Source organism: Aptenodytes patagonicus, chromosome 13 (genome assembly GCF_965638725.1).
Source record: "Aptenodytes patagonicus chromosome 13, bAptPat1.pri.cur, whole genome shotgun sequence".
In the NCBI taxonomy this organism is placed as follows: Eukaryota; Metazoa; Chordata; class Aves; order Sphenisciformes; family Spheniscidae; genus Aptenodytes; species Aptenodytes patagonicus.
Genome location: NC_134961.1, coordinates 10240958 through 10259812, shown reverse-complemented (window position 1 = coordinate 10259812; position 18855 = coordinate 10240958). Strand labels below are relative to the sequence as shown.

The window sequence follows — 18855 nt, the reverse complement described above, 5'->3', positions numbered from 1 at the left end:
ACATTCCTCAGGCACCAAAACAGGAGCTGCTGACAGCACGGCTTGAAGTAGGAAAGGTGTGGATGAAAACAGACCTGTGCAAAGAGTCTCCCCTATGCACAGGTCAAGAGCAGGCCCAGGCTGCCTCCACTCTGACAAAAATATCCTCCATCACCTTGAGTGCCTCACACCACTCTCCCTCCAGTCCCAAAGGAACGAGGCTGCCCCTCTGCAACCCACAGGCCTGAGCCCCCACTTTGAAGAGCTGTACCTGAAGCAGTTCCTGTGATAGAGCTTCCCGTCGACCAAGTAGCGCTGCACCAGGTGCACATGGTTCCCGCAGATCCCACAGCTGCTGCTAGGGATGTTCCCGCTCTCTGCCAGGACCCCTTTCTGTGGGGAAACGCAGTGGGTAAGCAGGCAGCACCGTGGCCCTGCGTACAGCTACGAATCTCCCAGGTAGGCAAGAATTTGAAGTGCACAGCCAGTTGGCTAGGACAGAGAAGTGATATCCAGAAAATCCCTGCTCCCACTAACCCCGTATTCATACGAAATGGAACAGCCCTTGGGAGGACAGAGTAAGGAGGACTTGTTCCCACAAAGCCAGAGGACCAGGGTGTTTTGTCCGTCTCTGGGAAACTGAAGTGCAAAGGTCTCTGATTTGAATTAGCTGGAAAACGTCCTTACCCTTTTGAGAGAGCACCTTCCTTTCTTCCACCCTGTTTTTGTCCCTACTCTGCTTTGAAACTGTTTCCAAGAATTTAATCAATGTTTTCTAGCAAAAATAATACATTCTGTTAAAAATCTCCATCCCCAAGACCTAGGAACAGTATAGCCATGTCCTAAGACACCCACATCCTATTCACCACTAGATAAATCCCAGCTGGCTTTCCAATGACTCCCACCTGAATCTGTTCAGTAACCAGACCTCTGGATTAAATCCCCCATAGTGTGCAGAAAATTTAGAGACTAAGTCCTTACCACTAGGAGCCTTGAACTAGCATAATACTCTCTAGCTCACGGAACACTTTTAAGGTTTAAAGAACACATTTCTTACCGTGGTGACTGGGGAGGTTTCTTTTGGCTTAGCTCTGGCTGGTGGGTGGGCAGGGGGCAGTTTTGGTGGCACTGGCTTAGGAGGCTCTGAAACAGCTTTCTTCCCAAGAGGCTGCTCCTGAGGTTCAGAGGAGGGACGCTTGATTCCAGCCATGCCTCCAACTGGAAGAAAGGAAGAAGGGAAAATTTTAAGGTAACATAAGGAAAACCCACGAGCTTAGGAGTCATTTACAATATAAGAAGATCCAGAGGTGCCTGATGGAGAACATGCAAAGCATACAAGGGGACACAGGCTTCCTTCACAAGCAGTTCTGTAGTGGAGTGAGGGGCAAGAGTCAACAAGTGAATTTTACTAACATACGCTGGAATCATCTGGTAGCTGAAACTGCTGATTTTTTTTCTTCTCAGGGAATTCCATGGACGGGAATGAAAAAGTGGAAAAATACAAAACACCATCGGTCAACAGTGTGAACAAGACCTTGGGTTTGTACCTGGCCCACAGTTTGGCTGGAATTGATCACCACTGAAACAGGCACTGCTGATAGGTTTTATAGCTAAGAAACTGAAGCACGGAGGGTTTGCTTCATTCAAGTTGCTGTGCTCCAGACTTCCTACACACCCTGAACCCTCACTGCTGCGGTCGTCCACCCCACATCCCAGCTGGGACTCTCATGGAGCAAACAGGCTTGTCGAATGCAGAAATGACCACTAAAAATGGGTAATTCTACAACAGAGACTTGGGGGTGCCATGGTGGTGCTGATGCAGAAACCAGCAGGACTTGCTACAAGAAGCCTGCAAATGCCCAATCCTCTTTTCTTTGCAGATGAGAGAAACCCTCTAAATTCACAACAAGTGGAGAAAAGAGAATCCCCAACACACTTCAGCCAAGCAAAGAACGATGCCTTGTGCCCTGGGAAGTGCAGGGAGACTTTCCTGGGAAATAAGGCTTCACACACAATTTTTACAGACGAGACCCCTCATCTGTCTCACAGGGATGTTATTTTTGCACCTCTTCCTATTCTGAATGAGATGTCTCTGTGTTCCTTGTGGGATATTTGAGCCACAGATTCGCTTTAAGAGCGACCAATTAAATGACCACCCGTCTGAAAAGAGATTATACCCTTTTCAGTAAATACAGAGGGATTCTGGGCAGGGTGTAGGGAGCAGAGAGGAAGCCCAGTTCCCAGCAGTCTTCTCTCAAGAAAGCTAGCTATCCAAATAAACACTCACAGCTCTTTTACCACAGCGACCAGGGGACTGGTGACAGCCGACCCAGCAAACGGTTGAGACTCGGGCTGCCCTCTCACTTCCCACTTGTGCCATTTTTCGAGTTCCCAAAGCCCAGCACAAAGATGGGTGGCTTCAGCTCTGCTCTTCTGTAAACACCTGACCTCAATAAAATATTGGCCGCTGGCCCTCTCTGGCCTCCTGTGTCCTGCTTATTTCATGGTCCTGCTGGAGCCCATTCAAAGGGCACGACCATGGTATTAGGAGTCTGCTTGGTGTCAGAGGGCGCATTCCTGGCTGGGCTCATTTTCAGACATTCACATTCACCCCAGCAACAGGAACGCAACCAGAGTGTTTTGTGGGACACTAGAGAGTATAAAAATGCGCTGTGCTTGATGACGTGGTAGGCAAGATGCTGGGGGGGGAGGGGTTAAAGACCCCAAACTGACCCAGATTCCCACCACTTGGCACAAACACCATGTAATTTGTTTGACTTCAATCGGAACGGTTTTAAAACAAGAAATAAAAAATGAAGAGGGGGGAGGGAAGAGGTTGTAGAGGGAGAGAAAAAGCGTGCTTAAATGTGTGAAGAGGTGGAGAAGGGGGAAGAGTTTAGATGTTAAAGGCAGCTCTCAGAGTGAACTGTGCTTTCTTTCCAAGATGTAGGACATTTTCAATACATATCTGTCTTCTCTATCTAGATTCACCTTAACCAGTTAAGTCATTCATGTCCCACTTTCTAAAGTTTCCTCTGGAGGAACCTGTGAAATTGGTTTATTGTATTATTTCATTTTGTATGAGCTTAAAGCCAAATATAAACCAAGTCTACAATAATGCTCCTTTGAGCCCAGATAAACTCTCCAGTACGTGAATATAATGCCTTGGCAGCTCTGTGGCCTGTTTTATGTTTGAAAGAATTGCTATCACAATTATGTCAGTTAAGGGGGTCATTTTCTTCTACTTCCTTATGTCAGTACTGCTGTGCTGTACATGCTGGTACATTGGCGCAGCCTCACAGACAAGCTCAGTCTTCTTAGACTCCGTGTTCTCACCAGCCCTCCGGTGTGGCAAGGACTGGAGCAGGGATGGAGGTGCTCAAGAAAGGAAAGCTGAGGTGGGGACCATGGAGGGGAACCTTCACTGCTCCTGTCTGGCTGAACCGTAAGAGATTTTAGACTGTATATTAAATTTTAAGGCACTAGTTTTAAAGACAAGGCACGGCCCTGTGCCCTTCCAAAAGCACTGGTGCTACTGTAGGCCAGTGTGTAAAGAGTTCAGATCCTCCATTTAAATAGTTCTGGTACCAAAAGGCCTCTGTGCAGCCTATTTTGCTTTTCCAAGCTTGTTAGGAGGCAAGGGAAAGCATAAAATTAAGCCCTGATCCTTCCCACCCCTCCAGGGAATATGGTACTTACTAGGAGACCGTCCATGGAAGTAGTTATAATACTGGGAAACATAGGTGAGGATGCTCAGCCTGTCTGGTACCCTCAGAGCAACCATATCCTCTGCATCCAGCAAGGCTGGGATCCCCAGCTCCTCCTCCGCCACTCGAAATGCCTAGAGAAGGAAGGAAAAAAAAAAAAAAAAAAAAAGGGGGGGGGGTGTCTTGTCCAGCCCTGGCAGCAGAGCTGCTCCTCATCAGAAGTAAGAAACTCCACTGCAAACAGCCCTACTCGAATAATAACTCTACTGGGGAACAGCTGCACCAGTTTAACTCCTACATCGTATGGCCGTTACAGGAACCAACGGAGTCATGGCTTCCAGCCATCGCATTGAGAAATTCAGGCAGGGAGCCAAAAATCTGGCCTGGCAAGCTGGCCGTAGCTCACTGCACAGGAACTCACCTGGGCTTCCCTTGCTCTTCCTCGAGCCTGCCTCTATCTGGATATGCACAGCTGCGGAGAGCGAGGCCTGGCAGAAGGGGATGTGTCAGTCCAGGCTGGCAGACTCGCTTCCAGGCTTCCAGCCCAACCCGGAGCGCTCCCCAATTAACGGTGCGCTGGTAGGTGTTTGCAGGCAGCTTTCTATCTCTGAGTGCTGTGCAAATGTTAATGCTTCCTGCCTACTGCCTGCTCTTCCCCATCTGAAAAAGGGGAAATCTTGAGCTGCAGGAGGGAGCTCTTTCTCCCAGACTAGAGAGGGGGAAGAGAGGAATAATGCAGAAGAATTCCTGATACCTAGCTCCCTTCCAGCGTAACCATTTCCATGCTGCCTAACATGTATTTGGGGCAAATATTCCTCTTTGTGGTCCCCTCCACTTTGAAACTGCAAGATCAAAGTCAGGTAAAGGAGGGAAAAGCTATTTTCTTTTGCCTCTGAACAAGAGCCTTTACTAGAGGACAAAAAAAATGCAACATCCATAAAGCAACTTTGCCCTTGCTCAACTCAGTGTAGGGCTTTTACTAGGGACTTTCTCCAGTCCTCTTCCTTCCTGGCTTATAGGAAAAAATCCCTTCCCTCCCCTTTTGGAGCATCCCCTTTGAAATGCCAACACGGCAAAGGAAAACAGCACTTGCAGGGGCGAAGGCACAAGGAAGGCTACTGCTGAACCCCACAGCGAAAGGGTTAAAGAAAGACTCGAACATATTAAAACCCTCCGCATCTGACCTCTGGCACAGACACACAACAGCGTTGGTGTACAAGCCAACTATTCCTGCTTAGAAGAAACAAACAGCCATTATTTTTCAGCAAGATAATTACCATTTTTTTCCATTGGGTATCCCAGTAAAAATGTAACATTAAGCACGCTTTCAGCCAGTTACCTCCGGTGCGTCATCCCGGCTGCCAGCCCAGCCTGGCACTCGCCTGTCTCATAATCTGGTACTTAATATATTCTTTGGAGTGTTCCTCATTGCACTGGCTGCACAACTGGTCTGACCAGTGGAGTTTTCCTGCTGGACATTCCCAGTGTGCAGTCTAGCGGGAACACAGGCCATGCCACCTCCTGCCACAAGGTGCCATAGGTGAGACCAGTGCAACAGGCACGGAACAAGTGCGAGGGGCCGCCTGGACCACAAAGAGGAGGATGCTCTTATGCACACAACTGGTTTGGCCAGAACCAGGTCAGCAATGCAGAGAGCAGCATTAGGATGTAGTGTCCCCTGTGCCTACAGCATCCTCGTGTTCCTGGGAACTGCTCTTGCCTGGAGATCCAACAAGATCACCACCTAACATGGCCCAGTTGTCCTTCTCCTCTACCTGCCTGCCCAGGCTGGCCTTTAAAGAAGCAACACATTATTTCTGCATAACATTTTTCATCAGTGCAGCTCCAAGTGCTGTACGAAGGAGGTAAGTGTCACTGTTCCCATTTTGCATAGAGGAGGCAAAGTGATACACTCGAGGCCGGTGTATCAGAGATACATCTGAGCTGGCCAGACACAGCTTTCCTCTGACACAGGCTACCGCTGTATCAGCTACGCCACACCACCATCTATTAGCACTGAAAGAACTGGATCTCTAGAAACCTTTCTCATCTTTATATATTTTTGAAATCTTTAGCAAAACAATGCCACCAACTGAAATTTCTCTAGGGTTTGGGGTTGTTTTTATTGGCACTTGAGAAGTGACACATTCTTCCTCGGCAGAAGACCTTATATGGCAAATTGCAGCCCAAACAAGATTTTTTTAGTTGAATAATACAGCCGCTGAAAAGAAGTTGTTGAATAGTGAGGCATCAAGGAGGGTCTGAACAATCACAGAGCAATAACTCTGGGAGAAATCAGACCCACTGGTATCCCAAGGACAGCCAAAGGAATAAAGTGTAGGAGCTAGGATGGAGAGCAGTCCAAGGGGGGAGGCCAGCCCAGGAGCCCGCAAGGAGGTGGAGGAGTCAACCCCGCTCACGGCGGAGCCAAGGCAGCAGCATACCAGCAGTGAAAGGGCAACCCACACAAGTCATCCTACAGCAGGTGGAATAAGGAAGAGAGAGCAAAATAAAGGACATAAAAGAAACTAAGAAATGGAGGGGGGGGCAGGGGGAGAAACACAGGCTGCGACAAAGGAGGGGAGCAACTCTTTATGAGAGGCACAAAGAAGCTTTTCATTAATAAAAGCAGTGGAGACAGCTTGTACAGCTCCTTTCCCAGAGACAAGCAAAGTTGCCAGTAGAGCAGACACCATCAGCCCGGCTGGGGAAGGAGCAACACTCAGGGCTTCACAGCACTCTGGCTGGGATGACTGTCCATGGCAAAGAGGCCCTGATGCCTGCCAAATACCAAACCTCACGGGCAAAAACGCTCGGTCTGAACCTCACCTAGAGGAGAGGAACATGCAGGGCTGAACCCCAGAGAGTGCGAATAACTGCTCACATACTGCAGCCCCAGCTTGAGGGGGGGGGTCCGTCACAGGTACTGTGAACACGGCCAGGGCCGAAGGGGAGCAGAAGCTAAGGAGTGTGGGGAGGTGAGTTTAGCTCTCCCGGAGGCAAGGACCACCTCAGATGGCTCACTGCGTCAGAGGATGTCATTCCTCCAGTCCAGACAAGAGTGAGCTGCCGTGGTTCATTCACATCCCGATCTCCTGCCAAGCAGCCATGAAGCTGTGTGGAGTGATGCCAAGGGAAGAGAAGCATTTTAATCTGCTGCCTCTCTCTTTGCGATGGAGAGACGGAGGGAAAAAATCTTTCCTTGGAGCATTAAGCCCATGCTTGAATCCAGTACAGGAGGGTGTTGGCCTGCCCAACTTCTACTTTCTTCGTGGAGAGAACAAGAGAAACTCAAATCCCATCCTGGAGTGAAGCGTCCAGGCAGGATGAGGTTTTAGGACATCTCCACCTTCCAAGAGCCTTCACTCCCTGCACCGGGAACGAGCAGAAGTTCCATGTCTTGACCTCCACCATCTCTGTCCAAGTTCCTGCTGCCACAGGACACACTGGACACAGGCATCACTGTGCAGCCAGCAAAGAAGTGTGAACAGTCTGAGAGTGCTTTCAAGCAGCCAGCAAGCCTGGACATTGCCGTTCAAATCAGAAGGTTGGATGCATGCAGAATAAGGCAAAGGATTTGAATACAGCACACTCAGCACACTGCATCTGCAGGGTTTCTGTTGCTAAACCACATAAGCAAGGTGCCAGGTCATAGACTAGAGCAAAAGTGAAACATTAAAAGTCACTTACCAACTTGTTGTTCTCATACACGTTTTCTTTACTGAGTGAGTTGAAGTTTCTGAAATACAGAAAGAAGACAAAAATCTCAGGTGGGTGATATAGAGCAAGCTGCTTCACTTTCAGCTTCTTGAACCTCTCTGAGCCTCACTGGTTTGGGGGACAGAGAACCTCCTCCCACCCTGCCTTCTCAGAGACGCTCCGGAGGGAGCAGTGTTGTAGATCCCAGCTGAGACAGTCACAGACCTGCTGCACCTCCCAGGGCAGAGACATGCAGAAGACCCAGCAGGCACAGCCATCTGCCCACAGGCAGCACAACACATTTTTGGCACATCTACCCTTGCAGGGCTGAGTCCCGCAGCCTCCCGTGGACAGGATGTGCTGATGCCAAAACATCCCATGCAGATTCAGGGGTTCTGCTGAGACAGCCAGGAGCAACCTCTAACTCATGGGGTGTGGGGGCTTTTTTTTCCCCAAAAAAAGCCTTGCTCCTCTCCCACCTCAAAAAGATACACTGATGCCTGCCAGCCAGATTTGCAACGCTCTCTCCCTGGAAGTACTTTCCAAACAATTACATCCATGCTCTCCTCCCGTCTTGCAAGTTGCCTCCACACAGCCCCGAGGAGGTGTGGATACCTCAGACGCTGCATGTATCGCACGCTTCTCTGACGCGCTCATATCCTCTGATCTCAGAAGCTGCTGATTCCACCAGCACACAAGTTCTGGTTTCAAATCCTCTTTTCTTCTCTGGCAGAGCTCCACAAAACCAGCACCAGGAATCTGCCTGGGAAATACCTCTGCCCACAACACAATACTGCGGCTGATAACACCAAAGTTGCCTGTAGAAATCTTATTCTCCTTTCCCTAGGGCTGTCACTTTTAATTTGTAATCATAACCAATAACTGAAAAGGAAGAGACAATTACTGTTTGCAGTTACAAGCCAAAGTCAACAATCCTTCTTCCTTTCTGCTGTCCCCAGACATCACCTCCTTCTTTCCCTCTCCCCAGATTTGCTCTCCCCCTCTCTGGTCCAGCCCAGATGCCACCTTTCTCTGCACTGTGCTGGGAACTCAGAAACTGGGACCTGGCAGGACAGGCACAAAAGCATGGGGGAGAGCGAGTTTGTGGTATTGGAAGTAGAGCTGCAACACAGCGTGCTTTCTCACCCATAGCAGAGCGTGTCCCTCGCTTAGGAAACAGCCACCATCAGCTTTGTTCTAAACTGACTGTTACTTGCTAAACTGGGAATACAAAACTGACCGTTGGCTGGCAGCCCTGCTCTCCAACACTGCTTCCTTCTGCCCAGGCAAGCGGGCAGGAACAATTCCTTTCTGATAACCCAGTTTCACTTTACAATCCTTGTACCTGCTGGCACAGAACTAAGCGAAAGGCTGATACCAGAGAGGAAATTCTCACTGATAAACAGAAAAGGCTACAGCACCAACTTTGCATTTTTGTACGTAGCACCTTTATAACTGATGTGGACCTACCCTTGTTAGCCAGTCCCTCACCTCTGAGAGGAGCCAGGATAACCGTGTGAAAGCCAGGACAAAGCTGGCTCGCAGCGACCTATTCATGAGACAAACACATGATCTGTATCGCAGCAGAGGAACTTCTTCCATGACTTGTAACAGCAAGGAGCAAGCCAGGTCCTTTATCTACTTAGTACAGAAAGTGGAGCATTACACTGTAAATAAGAGAGGCGCCTTCAAACCGGTTTGTCCATCATGACACAGCCTATGCCTCCTCCCTGCTTCCCGCATCTGGTATTGCTATGTGGGATAAGGAGAGAACGAACGACAGATAAGCCTCAAAGGTCAAACTCCCCCAAGAAGCATGTAAAGACAAGGCACATCCCACCTCTAAATCATATACTCTTTCCTGTGCAAAATCAGAGAGACTTGCAGAGGTTTTTCTTCAAGCAGTGCTCCTGCCCGGAGATTTCCCTTCCCTGAGACAATGGATTAAAAAGAGCAACAAAAATAATCACAAGCCAAAAAAGTTTCAGTGAAACAATAGATACAATCATCCTGGTTTGTGTCAGGCAAGAAATCAGCTTTTTGAAGGAGGTGATTGCAGCTCTCTGCCCCACTCCCAGTTCTGCTCCCAAATAAAGTCTCCGTAGCAGGGACATCCTGAACGCAGGAAAACACCTGCAAGAGCAAAGGGGAACTCCAGCTTCCTTGGTCATGCTGACACATAAGACATAACATACTGGAGTTACCTATTTATTGTCAGTCAGTGGCCTTCAGCCACACTGAATGCTGTTTGCTACCGTAGTGTGTGTGTGCAGCTTCACACTGCGTGGCATGTAAGAGAGACCTAAAAACGCGAATCTCTTGATGGTGAATGTCTGAAATCCCCTTCTGTGCCCCGAAGGAGAGTGCAAACAACCAGGTTACTTGGTCACTTCAAGAGCCTCCTGCCCTCTCGGCATCACTCCTTCCCTGGCTAGTCAGGTGAACTGCTTACATATAATATTTCTTTCGGAAATTAATCTTGCTGGTGCATCTCCTATCTTGGAATATCAAAGCTCCCTGGACCAATGTAATCCTAAGAAAGCAAAGCTAATACAAATGGAGAAGTAAGAGTTCTCCGCTGAGAAAACACAGGCAACTGAATTAATTGGAAGAGGTGAGAAATATAAATCTGACCCAAGAGAGGGCCTCCAGTGTTGGAAACAAATCAGAGGGGAGTTCACTAGCACAGGAATAAAAGTGAAGTTTTTAGCTCCCCAAAAAATCCTTCTCTTAGCAAAAAGTGGCTGAGCATTTCTCATGCCCACAAATCTCCGTGACCACCCACTGCTCCAGCTGCACAGACTCAGCGCTCGCAAAGCACACCACGGTCCTTTGCAAGCACATGTGCTTCCATAGGAGGAATCTCTGCTGCTGCAAGCGCTAACTTGGTTGGAAACTTGACCTTGCAGCAGACTGAGCAAAAAAAATCCCAGAGCCATGACAGTACCAAAAAAGCTTCTGCTTCTCGGCACTTTTGTATTATTTTCTCTATAGACAATAAGATATGTGCAGTCAAAAGGATCACTGAAAAAGAGTGAAGCACCCCTTGCCAGCTCACAGTCCTTGAACAGAGGGTTCAAATCCAGCATGCTCTGCTGGGAACAGGACCTTTCAGCTGTGTTCTTTCTGGAGGTGCAAACAACCTAGGGAGAGGGGACAGGGCTGGGAATCCCAGGTGGAAGATGTCCCCCACGTGCTCATCCTCCTCTCAGCAGTGCCTGTTCCACACTGCTCTGGTCCTGCTGGCAAGCTGCAGTGCACTGCTGGGGGTGACTAACAACAGATGTGACTCCCTGACCCCAGAACCATCCTCCCCTCGCCTACGCCTGTCACACAAACCACAACCCTGCAGAGGCCAAGCAGGTGGCAGCTCTGCTTTACCCCAGCCTTTTGCTAAGGAGATGGAGACTGCGGGCAACCCATCCTCAGCACGGCTGGGGCCCTCCCTGTCCGTATTGGCAAGTCTCGGCCTCATCCTGCACCGCTGAGCTGACAGCGGCCCAGGAAATGCTGCTTGGAGGAATGGGCACCCACTGCTGCTCAGTCGCCAAGGGGGATTTCACAACCAGTCAATTCTGCTGAACACCAGCTCACAGTCTGGGATAAAGCAAGATCCTGGACGAAGAGAAGGAGCTTAATCAAAACCTTTCCTCGACATCTGGCATTAATATCTGAGCGAGTGTGCACAGCCTCCCTGCTTCTTCTACCTCACTTATCAGGCCAAGGCCACTAAAACTGTGGCTGGAGCTTACACAGCGATTGCCTTCACACGCGGCAGCTGCTGACCTCAGCCTCCTGCCATGCTACCATGAGGCTTCATGTCCCTCTGATGAGAGGATCCTCAGGGCTCCGCAATCATCCCAGAAAATGGGCTGGGACCTGCCTGACACAGTGTGCATGCCTGGCTGGGGCTGCCTATGAAGCACGCTTCAGCTGGGACAAAAGAGAAATGAATTTCCATGGTAATTCAGTGTGCATCTCCACTCCCCCAGAGCATCCTTGGATGAGTGGGAAGTGAGTGGGAAATGCATTTCTAATTTTACACAGCCTGCCCTGTTCACTGATAACATACCAACCGACATCAGCCAAGTTTGAGAGAAGTTATCATATTTTCCGTATGTTTTCCAGCAAGAAAACAGGAAGGGGGGAGAGACTCCCACCAGCGTGTCCTCTGAGCCACATACCCCACAAGAGAAGCCCATGATTATGACCATGTTTTCTAATTGCTTGAAGTTTTCCTGGGAATTTCTCAGGCTCCTGCAAGGAGAAATCCCCTGCACTCCTCAGCCCAAGAATGTCATTTGTGTAAACAAAGACAGAGAACACACTGTTGCAAAACTCTGATGCCGTGACTGAATCATGTTCTGCAAGTGATTTATATAGCAGAGCTGCTGCAAACACACCGGGTGCTCCAAACACCAATTGTCCTTTTCTAGTTTTATTTTCAGTATGATGCTTTTAATCTTCATCTAGGATCTTTGCTAAAAGCAAGGGGAGGAGCTCAGGATAAACCACTTCAAGCCCCTGGGAAGCAGGAGTCACAGCCACACGTGCACCCAGCCGCACTTCTCTGCCGGTGGCTCCTGCACCGCCAACACTCGGAGAAGCTTTTACAGACACATGGAGAATTTGCACAAGTATTCAGCCCCAGGATCCGACAACATGACACCCGGCAGCCCTGGCCACCAACACCTTGAAAGCATAATTTCCTTCCAGCAGGACTTTGCCCAGCCAAGGATACAGCTGGTGCTTTCCTGCATTACACCACTGACACTGATGAGGGAGGTCACTGAAAAAGCTTCTCTTACTTTAACCTTCAGGCAGTCTTTGCTGAGCTGGTCCAAGTCAGAAAGAGCTTCTGTAAGGTCCTGAATAAAGTCAGGCAGAATTTCCATCGTAAAAGAAAATGAATGGGAACAGAGAGACGCCGCAAGGAACATCTTCCCTCTTCAACACAGGAGAATTTATTTAAAATACGTCTATCCACAACCCTTTATGCACAGTTCAAGCATTATAAACAACCCACTGAACTGGTCAACAGGATTATTCCAGTTCTCAAGTTGCTGAGCCCCTGTTTACACCCATGCTCCGGATGGGCCAGCTGCAGAGTCAGCCAGGAAGCAGTCACGGTCCCTCTACGAGCACCTCCTGGTCACGTCAGCCTTTCTGCCCTGGTATTTTGTACCTTTGGGACTGTGAATCAAAGGAAGGAAAGGAAATATCTGGAGTCACGTGGACACGACAGCATGTCAGGAAGCCATACACAGCAACACCATGGTGACTGCCCAAGCACTGGAGGCCACAGAGAAAGTGTGCCTGAAGCTCCCACACTAACCTCCCGCTGCCCAAGCCTGCTCCTGCCTCTTCCAAGTTTCAAAACAACAGAGGAGAGAGAGAAACAGGAGATCTTCTCCTTGGGCTTCCACCAGAAGCAAGACACCTGTAAGAGAGACCTCTGCACACAAACCCAAGCCGCAGGCTGTCCTGGGAGCACGAGGAAAAAGGCAGAATTCAAGGAACAGGAGGAGAACCACAGTACAGAAAACCCAACCTGGTCCTCCACCAGCTGGACACATCTGACTGGGAAAGACCTAATGCTTAAAGCAATACTCCTGGGCAATCTTTGCGCTGCTCCCTTGCCTTGACCTTCCCCCTCAACCCCCCCACCTCAAAGTCCAAAGAGCCCAGAAGTAAAAAAAACCAAACTAGGAAGCAGGATCTACTTCTCCCTTTGGCGATTCACCTTCCCAGACATTAACATTTGGGCAGGGACAGGTCAAAACCCACAGGGCACCAGCAAGGGCTGGAAAACACTTTCCCTCCCACAGACAGAGTCTAGATGGGAAAAATGATTGATGTTCAGGAATCCAGTGGCTGCCGGGCCCTGCCTTTCTATTTTATTTTGTTTAAATCGCCCTTGCCTCCCGACTCTTGAGCAGCTGAGCTGCCGTCGGGCTGAGCGAGGAAAGCCCAGCCTAAGCAAACACAAACAGCAAAGAAGGAAATGCTTCCCCAAAAATTGGTGCCTGAACTTGTTTTGCAATGGAAAGGACGCATTTAAAGTATTTATACTTCAGCCACAGAGGGAAGAAAGGGGAAAAAAAATATATAGGGGAAAAAAAAAGCACGTAGGCAGGGAGAGCGGAGGTCTTCGCTTGGAGATTTTCAGTGTGGGAGCTAGCTGAGCTTCCTGGCGATGGCCGCCCGCCCACAGCATCTCCCAAGGAGTTGGCATTTCTGTCAGGGCTGCGTCTGCGGGGAAGGCGAGGTCCCGCGGTGGATGGAGGGCTTGGAGTCCACAGCTCAACGGCGGGCTGACCGCAGCCCAGCGAGGGCCGTCAGCTGCGAGCGGAGGGTCCCGGCCCCGCCGAGCCGGCAGCCCACGCGTTGGCCTCGACGCCCGGCGAGGGTACTCACATGAGGTCGGGCCGGTGCCGGTGGAGGATGGCGCAGAAGGCGAGGCCGTCGCGGAAGGAGGTGGTCATGTTGGTGATGCTGACATCGCGGTAGCCCTCGCACTGCTGCTTGCACCACAGCTGCAGGTTCTGGATGGCCGCCATGGCCTCGACGGGCCGGGGGAGGCGGCGGCAGGCCCCGTGCCCCGGGGCGGCTCGGCGGGGCAGGAGGGAGCCCCTCGCCGTGCCGTGCCGAGCCCAGCCGCAGGCTGCCGGCGTGTGGCGGCCGGCCGCGGCGGGGAGGAGGCGGGGAAAGGGGCGGGCGAGGGGCGGGCGGCGGCGGCCCCTCAGGGCCTCCCTCCGCCTCGCCCCGGGGCCGAGCTTGGCGGAGGCGGGGGAGAAATGACAGAAAAACGTGTGTGTTTTGGACGTGCCCGGCGGTCCTGCGGGGGGGGGTGGGGAGGGGGGCGGCTGCTTCTCCACAGCGGCTGGGGGCAGCGGCACCCCCGGCACGGCCCTGTCGCGACACGAGATCCCACGCGTTGGGCTTCTGCCGTGGGGACAAAGGAAATTTCCTTCGCAGACACGCACAAAAAACTCGGGTTTCCTTCGTGAAGGGGCAGCCACACAGGGGAGGCGTGAGGAGGAGGAGGAGGGAGGACGAAGCATGGCCGCCCAGAGGCCTCATCCCGGCTAGGGAAGGAGGGAGGCCGGCTGTGGGCAGAGGGTCTGCCCGGCCTGGGGCAGCCCATCGGGCATCAGCGGCTGTCGACCATCCCCTGCAGCCACCTCCGTCCCCTTTCCCCACAGAGGGGGAAGAGCGGGGTGGCTGGATGAGGGAGCCAAAAGGGCGGCCACCCGCTGCGGCCCTGCGCCGGCTGGGTTGGCCACGGCCAGGGGCAGCACCGTGGTTGCCAATTCATTACGGTTGCCCCGCGGCACAGGCATCACATAAAATAACTCGCCAGGTCTCGTGCGGCTGACAAAACTGCAGAAGAGACAAGGTAACACTTTAAGAGCTGCCTATAAATTAGGTAAAAATAATTAATAATACATATAATATAATATATTAATGGCATTTCTGTGACATGATATGGATAATATACATTAATATCTAAATACCTCACAAATAATTCAGTGTGTTTCCATTTCATCAACAATCACTGGCCAATGTATTTACTTTATGGTAAGGATTATACATTTCATTATAAATGGCTTGCTGGGCATGTCAGCAACTTTTACATCTCCATTCACTTTATTATTAATGGTTTCCTGAACAGTAACGGCATAATAATGCACACAATGCAGCATGAATATTTGATGTGGCATCTATAGTCTCCCATTTATCATTTATAACAGGCTACAAAAACATTATAAAACATTTATTACAAATTTATAGATCACTTTATACTAAAACAAAGTTGTGTTATAAATACATTATTAATCCTTTATGCCATTTATAGGAATCCCTTGTAATAAGGCCTTAGCATATGTTGCTGCACAACCGTAACAAGAACAGTGTGGCAAGGAGGAAATACGGCATGGTGAGGCTGCTCCTGAGTACTGGGTGTATTCTGTGAAGGAAAGCATGAACATCTGCACTCAAAATTAATCAGACTACCAAGGGACTGATCAAAAGAAATGCTGGATTAACTCAAAGTTGTTTTTTTCCCCTCCCTCGAAAAAGATGCTTGCTTTCTTGCAAGTTGGAAACTTGCAGCGCTGGAGCCCTGAAAGCTGAGCTTGTCCAGCTCTGGAGCCCTCAGCACAAGAAAGACACGGGCCTGCTGGAGCGGGTCCAGAAGAGGGCCACAAAAATGATCAGGGGGATGGAACAGCTCTCCTATGAAGAAAGGCTGAGAGAGTTGGGGTTGTTCAGCCTGGAGAAGAGGCAGCTTCGGGGAGACCTTATTGCAGCCGATCAGTACTTCAAGGGGGCTTATAAAAAAGATGGCGGCAATCTTTTTAGCAGGGCCTGTTGTGCCAGGACAAGGGGGAATGGCTTTAAACTAAAGGGGGGTAGATTCAGACTAGATATAAGGAAGAAATGTTTTACACTGAGGGTGGTGAAACACTGGCACAGGTTGCCCAGAGAGGTGGTGGATGCCCCGTCCCTGGAAACATTCCAGGTCAGGCTGGACGGGGCTCTGAGCAACCTGATCTAGTTGAAGCTGTCCCTGCCCACGGCAGGGGGGTTGGACCAGATGACCTTTAGAGGTCCCTTCCAACCCAAACTAGTCTATGATTCTATGATTCTATGGCTCTATGATTCTATGATTTCTATACCATCTTTTCATTAGATTGATAAAATTTGCATAATTTACAAAAAGCTAACTGCCTAATGATGGGCAGCCCTTCCCATCCTCTGTCATCAGGTAATTTAGGGGCTGATGAGAAATAAAGGGCATGCAATGGGTTTAGGAAATGCATTTGTGGGGTTTCTTTTTGTAAGTCCCAAAGACTGTTTTGTTCAGCAGTGTGCATCCCCCTGCCGTGCTTGCAATCTACATAGTGCAGCACTGGGAAACGAGGAGAAGAAAATGGTGTTTGAAAATGGAGTTGTTGCCAACTAGTAGTACAAATAGTGAAAATCAGCTTCTGAGCCCAGCTTTGAAACAGCGGTAGTTACCCCTTTCAGATTTAATGGCCCAGATGGGGCACGGCCCAGGGAATTATTATTTTTTTTTTTTTAATATATTTTTTTAACATAACAATCTGTCTTCTGACAAACCTGGCTTAATAAGTCGATGCGGTTAGTCCCTTCTCATTACCTTGTGCTTTGGGAAGGGGCAGCTGGGGCTGGGTGGCAGGGGACACAGACCCACAGAGTGGAAAGCCAGGCTGGATTCGGAGAGCAGCTGCGATCTGTATATCATAGCCCACTACATTTCACCTCGTCCCTCCCTGCACTGAGCCTGGTCATTTGTGTTTGACCGAGACAGTCTTATCAGAAAGGCATCCAGGCTTGTAGACACCAGAAGAAGAAACTATCAGTCGCTGGCTCCAAGCTGTGCATCCCGAGAGAGGGTTAGGTTGGAGGTACAGTCCTTGGTACACCAGAAGAATCAGGTCCACATTATATGCTAAGGTGATTAAAATGACATCGCTGAAGGAGTTCGCTAATGCAGTAATAGTATTACTCCCGGCCCAATAATGGCTTTTCAAAATACAGGCATCAGCGACTTGTGCAGTGTTCTTAGTTGGTGATTAAGGAGAGCTCTGCGGGAGTTTATAGCTATGATGAGTCTTTAATGCACCAACAGGTAAACTAACAAGCACTAGAGGGAGGAACAGGGCAGGAACGGAGCAGAGCTGCCTGTGCAGCTGCCTACCTATTACCCACAACTGCTGTTCTCCCAGGACGTTCCTCGTGGGATGATGCTTACAAATCCTTACTCTGGATTGTATTTTTCCCTTCTACATCTTTTCCTTGGAGGAGCCTTATATGTCCTCAGCCCATTTTGTGGACCTTGCCCACATTCACTGCACTTTTCCCAGTGCTGCTGGGTGAAATTTCCCACCTGTGATGCACTGCTAGCTCATGGAGCAGAGCGCGTCCTGCGAATGCAGTGCCTGCTCATCTAGATCCCCTCCTGAGGCGTGTTTGGAAGCTTGTTAGGGAGCAGCAGTCCACAGATAGGGAGTGATTTATTCTTCTTTACTTACAGACACGTCTCCTTTTCTTTCTCTTCCACAGTCCTTTTCAGTTCTCTTCCTAGATACCGAACTGCAATGGAGAAATACTGAGTGCTTCCTGACGGTTGCTATGACTAGTGGGGATCACCCTCTGCCATTACCTCTTGAATTTATCCTGGTTCCCATACGCAGCAGCCTGGACTTTACCGTTAGTAGAGAAAAAACTTAAATATATGACTAGGACCACCCTAAAGCCCAAAGAAAAACAACCAACGTTTGTTAGCTTGAGGACTTGAGGGCGGGGGAAAGGGTTGATTCCTTATATCAGACAACGTGGGGCCTCATGAAGCTGAGAATCAAGTCATGCATTCTTTGTCATAAAAGGGTGCAACGTCATAGGCAAAAATCACATCTTTTAACTATTGTGGGAAATCAGCTGATCAAATTGAGCGACTTCCTAATTTTGCTGCGGGCTGTACACAGGGCTGTTCACTCCCAACAATAGGAAGTGTGTGTCGTAGCCAAGAGCTCTCATACATTCCCATGCCAATGGTTTGTATTAAACTGAGGGATTCAAAATGAGAAGGAAAAAGTATGTGTCTCATCAGTAACATGCCTCATCGGCTCTCTCTTCCCAGAAGGCAGCCAGGCTGACTCCACAGAGACGGAAAGGCCCAAGCCAGGGAAAAGAAAGCCCCAACAATTTCACAGCTACTCACACAGAAATGTGACTCCTCGGAGTCTGGCTAGTTTGACCTGCAAAGTAGCAGAAAAAAACGTTATTACAAAATTCAAGCCTGAACACGAATTTCCACTGAAAGAAGATGAAAGTGAAATGTGAAGTTACAGAAAGAGGCACTTTGGTAAATCTCTCCACAACACGTACCTCTGAGAAGCTCATAAATGGTAAATCCATTATCCTAAAACCTCAAAGGACCAAAAATAGTGAGCATCAGAGCAAAGTGTGTCCTGTCACCTAGGTATAACACGATGTCACATCAAAAAAGAAACCAGTCTCTCTCCGTTTTTGTCCCTCCAGACTGCTGGCAAGATGACCTGCCAGCTTTCCTGTCCCCCAAAACAGTGAGGTGTGGGACAGGCTAGACGTTGATGTCAGAAAGTTATTTCCAGGCAGCAAGGACGGGAGACTGCTCACATGCTGCATCCTACACACCAGGTGAGAAGGAAAAAATGAAGAGGCCATAAACAGCTGCTTGGTGAGTCACCAGAGAGTCTCAGGGAGCTAAAAGCAGCTCTCCAAGGGGATCGGGGATAGTGTTTGTTTCAGAAGGTGACCTCCCCTCCTGTTCCGAGGAAGCTGAAACGGGCGGTGGTGATCTCCAATCTTTGCACTGCTGTGGCAGAACGCTCCCTCCGGTCCTCCCGGAGCTGCAAACTTCACCACTTTTACCAGAAAGTGAAAGTGAAGGTGCGTTTTG

At 49.6% G+C, this 18855-nt stretch overlaps 1 protein-coding gene across 2 annotated transcripts in view; it reads right to left on the bottom strand.

Annotated features, from left to right (window-relative positions):
• MICALL2 (MICAL like 2) overlaps nucleotides 1–14016 on the bottom strand; it is a 28384-nt gene extending 14368 nt beyond the window's left edge. The window contains exons 1-5 of one of the 2 annotated variants that reach the window (XM_076350679.1): nucleotides 13803–14016; nucleotides 7377–7425; nucleotides 3679–3820; nucleotides 1037–1197; nucleotides 251–372 (exon numbers count right to left, since the gene is read on the bottom strand). In XM_076350679.1, the coding sequence (XP_076206794.1) occupies nucleotides 251–372; nucleotides 1037–1197; nucleotides 3679–3820; nucleotides 7377–7425; nucleotides 13803–13945 (617 nt within the window). In that variant the 5' untranslated portion in view covers nucleotides 13946–14016. Of the gene's footprint in view, nucleotides 1–250; nucleotides 373–1036; nucleotides 1198–3678; nucleotides 3821–7376; nucleotides 7426–13802 lie in introns of those variants that run through there. The other variant, XM_076350680.1, reaches the window with a different exon arrangement.
• Nucleotides 14017–18855: the final 4839 nt, after the last annotated feature.